The sequence below is a fragment of the Dothidotthia symphoricarpi genome (genome assembly GCF_010015815.1).
Source record: "Dothidotthia symphoricarpi CBS 119687 unplaced genomic scaffold P153scaffold_4, whole genome shotgun sequence".
In the NCBI taxonomy this organism is placed as follows: Eukaryota; Fungi; Ascomycota; class Dothideomycetes; order Pleosporales; family Dothidotthiaceae; genus Dothidotthia; species Dothidotthia symphoricarpi.
Genome location: NW_022985011.1, coordinates 1,490,678 through 1,501,371, shown reverse-complemented (window position 1 = coordinate 1,501,371; position 10,694 = coordinate 1,490,678). Strand labels below are relative to the sequence as shown.

The 10,694-nt window shown below is 50.6% G+C and overlaps 6 protein-coding genes across 6 annotated transcripts; 1 reads left to right on the top strand and 5 right to left on the bottom strand.

The window, feature by feature from the left end:
- Positions 1-24: 24 nt before the first annotated feature.
- On the top strand, positions 25-762 carry P153DRAFT_309920 (uncharacterized protein). Its single transcript, XM_033664755.1, has 3 exons — positions 25-186; positions 250-436; positions 531-762. Exons 1-3 carry the CDS (start codon positions 163-165, stop codon positions 596-598), a joined length of 279 nt encoding a protein of 92 aa, XP_033527394.1. The 5' UTR covers positions 25-162; the 3' UTR covers positions 599-762.
- A 408-nt stretch (positions 763-1,170) lies between these two features.
- Positions 1,171-1,512, bottom strand: P153DRAFT_354442 (uncharacterized protein; the record flags this gene model as incomplete). The annotated part of the gene is made up of 1 exon (XM_033666507.1): positions 1,171-1,512. The coding sequence occupies one exon, from the start codon at positions 1,510-1,512 to the stop codon at positions 1,171-1,173; it is 342 nt and encodes a 113-aa protein (XP_033527393.1).
- A 1,406-nt stretch (positions 1,513-2,918) lies between these two features.
- Positions 2,919-4,469, bottom strand: P153DRAFT_393942 (uncharacterized protein). The gene is made up of 2 exons (XM_033671280.1): positions 3,842-4,469; positions 2,919-3,791 (listed from the first exon to the last, which is right to left on the bottom strand). Exons 1-2 carry the CDS (start codon positions 4,053-4,055, stop codon positions 3,322-3,324), a joined length of 684 nt encoding a protein of 227 aa, XP_033527392.1. The 5' UTR covers positions 4,056-4,469; the 3' UTR covers positions 2,919-3,321.
- Positions 4,470-5,410: 941 nt separating this feature from the next.
- On the bottom strand, positions 5,411-5,935 carry P153DRAFT_283831 (uncharacterized protein; the record flags this gene model as incomplete). Its single annotated transcript, XM_033663283.1, has 2 exons — positions 5,411-5,622; positions 5,662-5,935. 2 exons carry the CDS (start codon positions 5,933-5,935, stop codon positions 5,411-5,413), a joined length of 486 nt encoding a protein of 161 aa, XP_033527391.1.
- Positions 5,936-6,122: 187 nt separating this feature from the next.
- P153DRAFT_429009 (SET domain-containing protein) lies at positions 6,123-8,041 on the bottom strand. Its single transcript, XM_033672745.1, has 3 exons — positions 7,676-8,041; positions 7,326-7,625; positions 6,123-7,280 (listed from the first exon to the last, which is right to left on the bottom strand). Exons 1-3 carry the CDS (start codon positions 7,994-7,996, stop codon positions 6,279-6,281), a joined length of 1,623 nt encoding a protein of 540 aa, XP_033527390.1. The 5' UTR covers positions 7,997-8,041; the 3' UTR covers positions 6,123-6,278.
- Positions 8,042-8,389: 348 nt separating this feature from the next.
- Positions 8,390-10,461, bottom strand: P153DRAFT_309912 (FAD binding domain-containing protein). The gene is made up of 2 exons (XM_033664754.1): positions 9,628-10,461; positions 8,390-9,575 (listed from the first exon to the last, which is right to left on the bottom strand). The coding sequence occupies exons 1-2, from the start codon at positions 10,438-10,440 to the stop codon at positions 8,472-8,474; spliced, it is 1,917 nt and encodes a 638-aa protein (XP_033527389.1). The 5' UTR covers positions 10,441-10,461; the 3' UTR covers positions 8,390-8,471.
- Positions 10,462-10,694: the final 233 nt, after the last annotated feature.

Here is a 10,694-nt window from a genome sequence, read left to right as displayed (position 1 = left end):
GCCCCCAGCTCCTCCTGTCCGCCCCCGACGCCGCCGTCACCCTCGCCCGCATCTCGCAGAGCGTTGCATCGCCGTCGTAGACCCGCACCCCGGCCATTGGACCCCCACGACCGACACAGCCGCTATCGCACGCCCTCGCACGCCCTCGCACAACCGCTCACCATGTCCACCTCCGTTGGCGTCAATGTACGCACACATGTCCTCGCGCCGACCACTAGTCCACACGCCTGCTGACCACGATGAATCCAGGTCCTGCGCTGGTCCGCTCTCGGCTTCGGTGTCTTCTACGGCGCCTACCACCAAATGTCCATATCAGCCCGCGAGAAGCTGCAGGCCGAGACCAAGAAATACGATAACCACCAGTCGCTGATCAGCCAGGCCAAGGCAGAGTGGGCCAAGACACATCCCTCGGAACAGCCAAAGCCCGCATCTGGCGGTACGTTGACCCTTGACCCTTCGCCAGGACACCCACTTCACTCATGGCGTGGGAATTCCTCTGACCATGAAACCACCTGCTGACCAGCACACAGCCAAAGCAGACCCCCAAGACCCAAACGCCGACCTGAACACCATCCTCGGAATCACCGACGGCAAATGAACACCCTACGTCCCTTTATTTGCATGCATATACTACCGCCTCCCGAAGTAGATGGAGAAGCACTATAGGTGACGGAAAAGCAGCTGTCCATGGTGGTGGTGCAGCATATCAGCCTCATGTATTTTGTACCTTATGTACAGTATAGACGGCGGTTGGTCACGAATTTCAATACATGCTTACTTTCATGTCTTCTATTCATTGTGCAATTTGACATATAATTATCCTTGAACTCCTCTCAAACCAACAACTCCACCTCAGAAAACAATACACTTAGGAACACAGGAACACATCCTACTCCAAGACACAAGTCCTCGGAAACAACCGTCCACCAAAGTAACGATCCTTCAAAATTGATCCATAGAATGACTGCTCTCGAAGAAACAATCCCTTGAAAACATTACACTTCAAAGAAAGAATCCCTCAAAGAGGTCACTCCTGAAAGAAACAACCCCTCAAAGAGATGGCCCTTGAGAAAAACAGCCTCCTGCGAGATAACCTCCCAAACAACATCCTTCAGAGGCACATCCTTCCAAGGAGCAACCTCCTGAGAAACAACCTCAAAGGAACATCCCTCAAAGAAACAGTCCTCCCACAGCTCCAAGCACCCCTCCCACAACCATCCCCTTGTACCCCACTCCCATCGCCACAGCCTCTCCCGTACTCTCCACCATCGCTCCCGTGCTGCTCGCTTTCACACTCTGGCTAGCCCACGACGATCCATGCGAAGACCCATTCGCAGCCGTACCCGTCGGCATGGCAGAACCAGACCATTGCTCGAAGCCCGTTCCAAACGCCGACGTGGGTAAATTGGTCGCCATATTGGTCGTGGGGAAGACTTCCACCCGTGTCGAGCTTTGAGCCTGGGCGAGGCTGACGAGGGAAGTGAGAACGAGGGCGGAGAACGAGGGACGCATGTTTGAGTAGATTGTCGTTGAAGTTGAATTAATTGTTAGGGTCGAAGAGATTGTAGGTGAGAGTTCGTTGACAACGTGGTTCTGCGTGCATGTAATATGTAGGCTGTACAGATCGTCAGGAGAGCTCGGCTTGCCCACAAAAGGACTTTGCAGAATCGTGACTACCCTCTCGGACAGTTGCTTTTAGCAGCTTTGGCGTCGACGACTGATCGTTGGCTGCCCTGTTGCGACGCAACGCCACTCCTTTCTTGTGCATCACATGACGAGCTTCAGCCCCAGTTAGGCGTTTTTGACAGTTTTCTCGTATATGCTGTATGTATTATTGGATGTGGCTGGTTGTGGGGGAGGGGTTCAATAGGCTCGAATCGAAGCCCGGATGTAAGCTCGTATCACGATGCGTCTATCCCATCTTGGTATCGATGTAGCAAGTGCGGTGGCGGAGATTGAAGCAAAACGAAGCTTCGACAGCTATAAGCAAGATGGATCAACAGATGAGGATATATACACGAGTTGTGTCAGGTCAGATCTCGAAGAACGTGGAGAAAATAACTCCACACACTGAGGTATCAATGACGTTCTCACAACTGGCGTGTCGCTGATACTGCACCTGCTGAAAGTAAGCTGTGCTTGGAAGAGAAACTATGCAGAAATGGCGTATAAATAGACATGCCCAACATGCAGATCTTCTAGGGGAATTGGGCTGCTGAAGACATGGACGATCAGTACAGTAACTTCGAGACTAGCCCTCTCTGCCCTAACTATTAGGGTTTCCTGCAAATCGAATGTGATCATGCGTCGCGAAGGCTCTGGATGGTTCAGCTCTTCGTCCCACCTATCACCACCCACCACTTGCAGCCTGGCCAGTCCCGCCAGGCATCTAGAATAGCTTAGATAGAGTTTGCACTAGCGCCATGCACAACCCAATCTGCATGCAACTTTGCACGACTACCAGAACTAGAAGATATTGACGCGTGAGCAGAGCGGCGGCGGCGCCATGTTACCAATTTAACCACATTTGCAAGCATTGCGCAATGCGTTTCAGTTGTTGGTGTATGAAGAAATATTGTGCTGCAGGACAAGGAGAGGGTTGGGATACAATGGTAACGATGAACGGCTACTTGCATGTACGATGGATGGAGTGCAGAGGTGCCCGCTGTGGGGTCAACCACTGTCTGGCATCCTTGCAACCACGAGTGGATCAATGAACGCAGATTCGACGGTGAGTGGAAATTCGTGGTTCATATCGACAAGCTGGAATATACGTGTAACGTTGACGAGCTAATGAGGTAATGGTCATGGGGTTTGAAGAGTTGTCGGGCTTATGGAGGCGCATGAATGGAACTCGCACAATGGCGTCATGAGAATTGCGTCTCATAACAGTGAGACTGAAGCGGGTGATACAGTAACTCCGGCTTGTTTAAGTCTATTGCTCGTGACAGAACGGTAACACAAGATATAGGTGATACAGCGTACTTGTATTACTTCAAATTGTTCAGACAGTGGGAGACTGAAGCACAGAATGCCTATGCCATATGCCCATAGCGAGAATATTGTGCTATTTCTCCACGGAATCATACATACATGAAGGAAAAAAGGTGAATAGCAAAAGATAAATTAGAATCGTGAAATAGTCAACTATCTCTGAGCAGAACTCGTCTGCGCTAGACAAAGCAATACACAAAGCTACACTCCTAACAACATCTGTCATGATATCTCAACTCCTACGATATCACACCAAGTACAAAGCGATACTTTTCAACTCTCGACGCAACTCAGTCAACCGCAGACAACTTTACGCGAAGGAAAAGCTTAGTTGAGGAAGATCATAGCGGCAACGGCGCCGAAGATGAGCGCCAGAGGACTGGAAGCGAGTGACGCAGCTGCGCCAGTGCTCTCTGGGAGGGTAGCCGAGGAGGTGCCACTTGGCCTCGAGGTGGAGACGGTGCTGTTGCGGGTGGATGTCGAGCTGATGACACCGGATATGGAGGAAGCGCTGGTGATCATGGAGGAAGCGCTGGTGATGACAGCAGACGATGCGCTGGAGGCATGGCTGGATGAAGCGACAGAGGAAGCGGAAGAGGCGGCCGACGATGCAGCAGATGAGGCAGCCGACGAGTGGGCAGACGACACAGCAGAGGAGGCAACACCGGAGCCACCGCTCAGGCTGAACTGGGCAGAGTAGTTGACTTCAGATCCGCGTCGGATTTCAAGAGCGTAGTCGTTGTCGCTGACAAGGGTGGAAGCAACGTTCCAGGTGAATGAACCGCCAGTTGCCGTGGCTGCACAACATTAGTACTAATTGCACCAAACGAGTTACAGCAAAACTTACTGGTCAGAGTGCCAACAGTTCCGAGGTCACCGCTTGGGCCCTTGCGGAGGATGAAGGTAGTAGGAACGTTGTCGGCGGGCGAGTACGTTACAGTGTACGACTGTCCCGCAATGACACCAGTTTGCGGGTAGCTGTTGATCTGGATCACGGTGCTCTGGGCCAGGGCAGAAGCAATAAGGGCAGCGCCGGAAGCGAGGATCTGGAAGAAGCGCATGTTGATGGTTGTTGAGAATACGATTACGTGTGGAGATTACGAGTCTTGTATGGGGTATAAGTGATTATAGAAAGAGTGGCAGGCTTTTGTAGATGAGCAAGGAACGATGAGGGAAAGACTGTGGTGAGGTTGGTAGAGAAGGATGAAAGAAAGCAGATCGAAGACCTGGGTGCAGCTGACTTTTACCATGGTTCGCAGCCGGCTAGGACTCCAAGACAACGGCAAAATCGACAAATTAAATCCCCGAAGTAGCATAGTTGCTGGCTGGGGCTAGATGAAAATCAGGTACCTGCGCCAATCGGCGGTGCATGGCTCGCTCCAGCACCCCCCCTTTTCTTCAACAATGCCGGCCCAGGTATGGCACGCGCAGGACCAGACCCATTCAGCATACCCCCTTAGCGCCACCAAACATCCTAGTACAATTGGGTATACACTAACGGTGTTTGAGTCAGCTGATATAGGCATAGCTGGCCAACCAATAATCCGGGGAAATCCAGGGGCTGAGCCTGCATCTCTGCCTATCACAGTAACACTGTACCGCGCAGGAGGCGTCGAGACAGAGACGGGTGCGACATGACGGCTGCAGAATCGTGTAATACCGAAATGTGCATGAATAGGTATGTTGTTCGTCTGCGCGCGATGCTTCCTCACCGGCGCGGCTGTCGTGAGCTGATCCGTGCTTTCCTAATCCGTCAGACTCATCTCGACCCTCATTTCGCAGAACTGCCGCCTGTCACGTCATCAATATTCGGAGTGTGAGATAGGAGTTATCTTGTCGACAACCGCACACCGCGCGTCAACTAGCTGGCAAACCTGACATTGTTGAAGTTGCACCTGAGTCGGTCGTGATGGCATCTGTGTGTTAATAGGCGCGACGCCAGTGCCTGGTTGTTGAAATGCTGAAAAAGCTCGGCTCTTTTCCCACCAAGTACCGATGGCAGCGACATGTCTCATCATGTGACCGAGACCCATCGCCATCGAGCAATAGAGATGAAACAAGATGCGCCGACCCTAACATCTGCCTCAAGTACTACGATACAAGTACGCAAATGACAAGGAAATTATGGGCTGCGTAATGCAAGCAGTCCCTAGGTACTCTGGCATCTCAGAAGCCTGGCATCACCAAGAAAGACCTTCTCTTCGCATATGTGTAATTCCATAGGGTTGCATTGATTCATCCGTCCACTCTCGTTCATCTCATGGCTATCGTAAAGATACATGGTGGCCAAGAGTTCATGAACAACCATCAAAAGCTACCCACAGCGAGCTTCTCGAAGAAATCCAACGTGAAGACTTGGTGCTGTCATGGTCGTCACCTTTGAATTCCCCCTCGTGTCTCGAAGGTCTTCTATACCTCAAGCAAAGTCTTGAGCAGCCCAGTCGGCCTCTTGCTTGATGAAATCAGCCGCATCCTGGGGTAATGCCTCGCTGTCAGAAATGTCCATGTCCGGGACTGGAGCCTTCTTCGCACGTGCCTTGGGCGTAACCTTTGGTTTCTTGGTGGGAGTGGTGCCATCGTCGTCCGCAGTCTTGCGTTTCTTTGGGGTGGCGGGTGATGCCATGTCATCTGGAGACTGTTAGTGTACTGATGTACTTCACATTACACTACGCTTACTTCGCTTTTTGGCTGGCTGGACTGGCTCAAAGATCTCGCCGTTGTCAATGCGGGTTCTCAGCTCCTTTGCCCTAGCAAGGACGGAGCGGAAGTCGTGCTGGAAACCGCTGGCCGTCTTAGTTCCATCGAGCGAACTCATAAGCTCGTACTGCTTCAAGGAAAGGGATGTGGTGCCTGCGCTACAGAGAATGGCGGCGACCACATCTGCACTGAACATCTTCCCAGCTTTTGCAGCGCCTTTCACATCGACGGTGGACTTGGCCATGGTTTGATTGTGGATAAATCAAGAGTATGGTAATGAACCTCAAGGTATGACAATCGAAAAGTTGAGTGTTGGACTGAATTGCAGGGGATAAGCAATGAGCAGAGTAGGGGAATGAGGCGCGATTCAAATATGCATAGGCAAAGGCCAGTTGGTACCATCACGGTGAAGTGAAGTCGGGGTGAGATCAGCTCTGTTCACGATGAGGTGAAAGTAAGTGAAAGGCGAAACGGTCAGCAACGATAACAGTAAGTCGGGGTACTGTCACCACCTCTAGCCGCTTGCATTCGGCCTATGTACAGATTTGGGACGCTTTTCGTTTGCTACATCGATTGTTATTGCGTGCTTAATACTGTATCCAGTCTCCCATCTGGCTCAACATGTCCCGCTGTACTTCGAGCACCTTATTCAGATCTGGCCTATTCGGAGTTTCTTCCATACTCGCCCTCACCTCCTCGCTCAGTTCATCTGCCTTCATTTGAACACTCTGTGTGAATGCACTATTTGGACCATGGCTCAGTCGGGAAGCGTCCAGAACTTGTTTCACCAGCATCATTGCGATAAGACCCATATTGACATCTGGCGCCCCAACAATTCCCTCCGTATCTGCAAGGTACAACGCCAACATCGCCATTTGCCATGTTTGGACCACGCGCACAGGGTGGAAGTGGATTGGGTACAGTTTGGCGATAATATACTTGTACCGCTTTGCACATTGCGCCCATGCAATTTGATACTTTCCCACAGCGAACATCGTGACGATGAGATCGTCTCGGAACGCTGCGTATGGTTGACGATAGACTGGCCATAGTTTTGATTGATGACACAGACGCATACCGTCTTCAATTTTCTGCATAGCTGCTGCGGGATCTGGAATACGCTGCACGTCCTCATACTCAGCAAAGCTCTTTCCCTGGATAGCAGCGACTCGTTTTTCATCCAGAGACTCCCCAACGTAATTTGCAGGATCTTTCGCGAACGCTTCGTGTTGTATGATAAGATCGGCAACTTCTTTGTGTTTCTTAGCGAGGTTCTTTGGACGAATTGCCCATTTGTCTTCGTCAAGTGTGGCTCCTTTCTGGCACTTGCTGCATTTACAAGTGAAGAACCAGCGTGTTTTCAGTTCGCTTTGACGACGAGAGCAGGGATTCGTGTTATCGACGTAGGATATGTATATCTCTTCATCCTTTTTGATGGGCTTGATTGTTCTGACAGCGACTTCGGGACCGTCCATCATGATGTATGCATTTGGATCACAGGAGTGGTTAATATGGCTAAGTGTCGGATCTAGAATGATGCCTAAGGGATCCAGTGTGGGTGTGATCAGGGTCAAAGAGTTCGACAGTACCTTCTGAGGGTTAGAACAATTCGGTGGGAAGTTAAGTCTACTTACCCTTGCATACATGGCTGCGACAATCTCCTTGGAATATGTATTCTCTGTGAAGGAGAATGCACTGGCTCCCATCGCCATTAACTCGATTTGAGCGTAACTTCCGTTTTGCTGGAAGTCCTCAACATGCGGGTTCAGGTGACAGAGCATCTCCCAAGCTGGATCCGGTATGAGTCCCTGTTTCCGTCTGATCAAGATCTCCATACAAGCCCGCACGGCCTTGGGAATGTCCCTACTTGCTAAAGGCTGCAGATTCTTACACTCGTACTTATGTACACGGGTCCAAGCTTCTTTCTGACATTTCTGTCGTTGTTTAGCAACACTCAAATCGACGCAGAGCGAATCCTGCCCACCTTGCTGCAATATCGGACCATGCGGCACCCCGCGCAGGCGTGCACGCGGGTTCCTTCAGGCACATATAATCTGGCACCCATTGACGACCCTTCTGTCCAAACAAAACAGTTCGCACATGTATCTGACAGCCTTTCGGTATCCAACGATGCAAGAATTGGTCGTTTGACGGCCGTGACCTGTTCACCTGGTCCAAAGTCGACACCAGCGAAGAGCCCATCTCCCACACGCTCCCCTTGCTCGTTTAGACAAACTTCGGACTTTGCGATATAGACAGGCGACTTGGAATGATCGCCATTTGAGTTGTCAGCTACCTCTGTCATATTGATGGTATCTCCGGTCTTGGGTGGAAGGAGTGTCGGACACTCTTGTGAAGTGTTCGATACAACGACGAGTCATGCAATGTCCAAGCGCGTCCCAGTCTTGTCGCGAGGAAACATGAGCACGGGCGCGGAACTAATATGTCCTCTCACTCTGCTATTTCGGGCTATTACTACATATTTTGTAGGTCATTTTCTTATTAGCATAAGTGTGCTTATCTAGACGGAACTTCTGCACAAGTTCAATTTGCTGACCGAACACTTTTATTGCTAGATTACAACGGGAACAGAGCACGTACGCCCCCGCCATTGATAACGGAGACGCAAGAAGAAGCATGACAGACACCACAAGAGCGTTGCAATACCAAATTGATTTTATTTAGTCATTGTACAGCGATCTACCCACTGAACTCGCCACAATCACTCCTGTACATATTCTTCGTTGAGATTTATTGTAAGGTGGTCGAAACGGCATGCATCATCTCGCAGCCCTGCAAAGTTTCCCGTTTTGTGTCTGTACGCCTTGCTCCCCATCCTGAACCACCCATCTTTCACTGCCTACAGCAGTAGTCGCATAGAAAACGTCTCTTGGATCCCACTTCTTCTTGATCTCGCTTAATTTCGGGTAGTATCCTCCGTAAAATGACTCCTGCCAATCAGGCTCCATGACAGCTGCCTCGTTCAGATATGTGCCGCCACCTTCAGAAACTGGAGTAATATCGCGCCATGGCTGGAGGATGTTCTGCTGCAAGTCGTTGTTCGCTATGGCAAGGGCCTCAGGCGTCGAATGATCGAGGGACTTGTTTGAAGAGGTCACAAAGAACATCGCGCATTCACGCCACGCGGGACTGACAGCATTGTTGGTGTTCGCATACTTCACAGGCGCTTTGTGATAACCAAGGAAGTGCTTGCCGGATGAAACGTGCTTCTTGATAAGCGAAAATGTCTCATTGAACTTCTCCTGGAAATTAACACGTGGTACGATGCGATTTGCGGGCAGCGAGTTGTCGAGGCCGATAGGGAAGGAATTTGCTCCCCACGTCGACTGATATGCGGAATAAAAGGAAGTATGAGCGGTGTTCTTGTGTGGTGAGGTCAGCGTAATGTTGTTCATCTTGAGGTAGTCAAAAAATGGCTGAACCACTTTGTTGTACGACCCCTCAGTATGGTTCGGCGCGAAGAGAAACATCATGTTGAGAAACGGAGCGGGAGCATTGCCCATAATGAAGAAGGAATAGATGCCGGCATCGGCCCACTCCAGGAAGACGTCGAAGAACTTCTTCGTTCCAGCCCAGAAGCTGCTGAGATCGTTCGTTGTAGCATCGAGGACCCAGTTTGCTGTGACGACGTCAAGCTTGGGATGTGCTCGAATGATGACAGATGTGACTACGGCAAACGTTCCGCCTCCTCCACCACAAAGTGCCCAGAAAAGGTCGGGGTTCGATGCTTCGGAGACGGTGATGAAGTGGCCAGATGCGGTTACAACTTGGAACGCGACAACATGATCGGCCGACATGCCGTAGAGGCCGGCAAGAGGGTTTTGACCTCCACCAGTAATCATGCCACCAGCATATCCTACACTCTGAGGAGATATCGTTAGTGATTGATATTGCTAAGGTGAGTGAATAACTTACCCATGACACAGCACCGAGAACAGTGACATTGTTTTTGTCCGCAGCCTCATATACTTCCCTAACAGTCACGCCGGCAGCAAGTTTCAATGCTGGTCCTGAGTAGCCGGGTCCTTCGTAGTTCGGCAAAAAATCAATATCTTTCATATTGTGCGTCCACAAGCTCAGCGCACCTGCCCCAGAAGATTTGCCTAAGTAACAATGCCCAGTATTCTTGATGACAAGGCGAATGTCAGTGGTCCGAGCAAAATTGATAGCGAGCTGGATCTGTGCTACATTGGTCACCTTGACAGCATATTCTGGATAGCCGCCAATTTTGCAGTGTTTGCCAGTGGCGTTGACTATAGGCATGCAGGTTCGGCCCTGAAATATAGGCCACATCCCGGATGTCGGATCGCTGTGATGAAATAGGGGATTGGTGAAGTTGTTGATTACAGCCGAACACTCTGTGGCATCCTTGGCGCCCCATTGCGTATCGTAGCATGAAGCCGCTATAGGGACCGTCGGAATCAGGGCGCCTCCAAGGAACACGTTAAGAAGATCCCAAACGTAGTCTTTCGGCCAGGTAGAATCCCCAGGGAAGGTCTTGCACGATGCGAGTGTAGTACTACGTGTGAGCGTTTCATTGTTCTCGTCAAATGCGAAGTAGGCCGCAAATTGGGCTATATCCGTATGAGTTGCGATGTTTCCGATGACTGAGTCAGTTAATTGAAGAGTTTCTCCCTTTTGGAGAGGTGCTCCAGCGGCAGACGTGACAGGAACAAGAGTGGCTGCGGGCCCGATGTCGACAAACGAAGAAGATTGCGCAAAGACCATAGGCAGCAGGACCAAGGATAGGAAGTTGGTTACTAGTTCCGGAGACATCTTGATACCGATCATAAAGGATCGAAAACGGAGCTTAATAAAAGGGTAGAGGATGCGACGTATTCAATGGTGTGGGATTCTACTGCTTTATCTCACCGTCACTGCGCTACGGCTGTAATCACGCTTTGAGTCCATGCTTAATGTCGAGTGCTCTAGATCCATGAATGACTTTACTGAACGGCCAAGAGGATAGAAAAGGAAGGACG

Bases quoted from the DNA above. Each gene is read 5' to 3' on its own strand.
- P153DRAFT_393942 (XM_033671280.1), bottom strand. From the start codon at position 4,055: ATGCGCTTCTTCCAGATCCTCGCTTCCGGCGCTGCCCTTATTGCTTCT. The intron at 3,792-3,841 runs GTAAGTTTTGCT...AATGTTGTGCAG, and splicing joins AACTGTTGGCACTCTGACCA to CCACGGCAACTGGCGGTTCA.
- P153DRAFT_309920 (XM_033664755.1), top strand. From the start codon at position 163: ATGTCCACCTCCGTTGGCGTCAAT. The intron at 187-249 runs GTACGCACACAT...CGATGAATCCAG, and splicing joins CCACCTCCGTTGGCGTCAAT to GTCCTGCGCTGGTCCGCTCT. The intron at 437-530 runs GTACGTTGACCC...ACCAGCACACAG, and splicing joins GCCAAAGCCCGCATCTGGCG to CCAAAGCAGACCCCCAAGAC.
- P153DRAFT_309912 (XM_033664754.1), bottom strand. From the start codon at position 10,440: ATGGTCTTTGCGCAATCTTCTTCGTTTGTCGACATCGGGCCCGCAGCC. The intron at 9,576-9,627 runs GTAAGTTATTCA...ATATCTCCTCAG, and splicing joins TTCTCGGTGCTGTGTCATGG to AGTGTAGGATATGCTGGTGG.
- P153DRAFT_429009 (XM_033672745.1), bottom strand. From the start codon at position 7,996: ATGACAGAGGTAGCTGACAACTCAAATGGCGATCATTCCAAGTCGCCT. The intron at 7,626-7,675 runs GTGGGCAGGATT...AAACAACGACAG, and splicing joins TGGTCCGATATTGCAGCAAG to AAATGTCAGAAAGAAGCTTG. The intron at 7,281-7,325 runs GTAAGTAGACTT...AACCCTCAGAAG, and splicing joins TCGCAGCCATGTATGCAAGG to GTACTGTCGAACTCTTTGAC.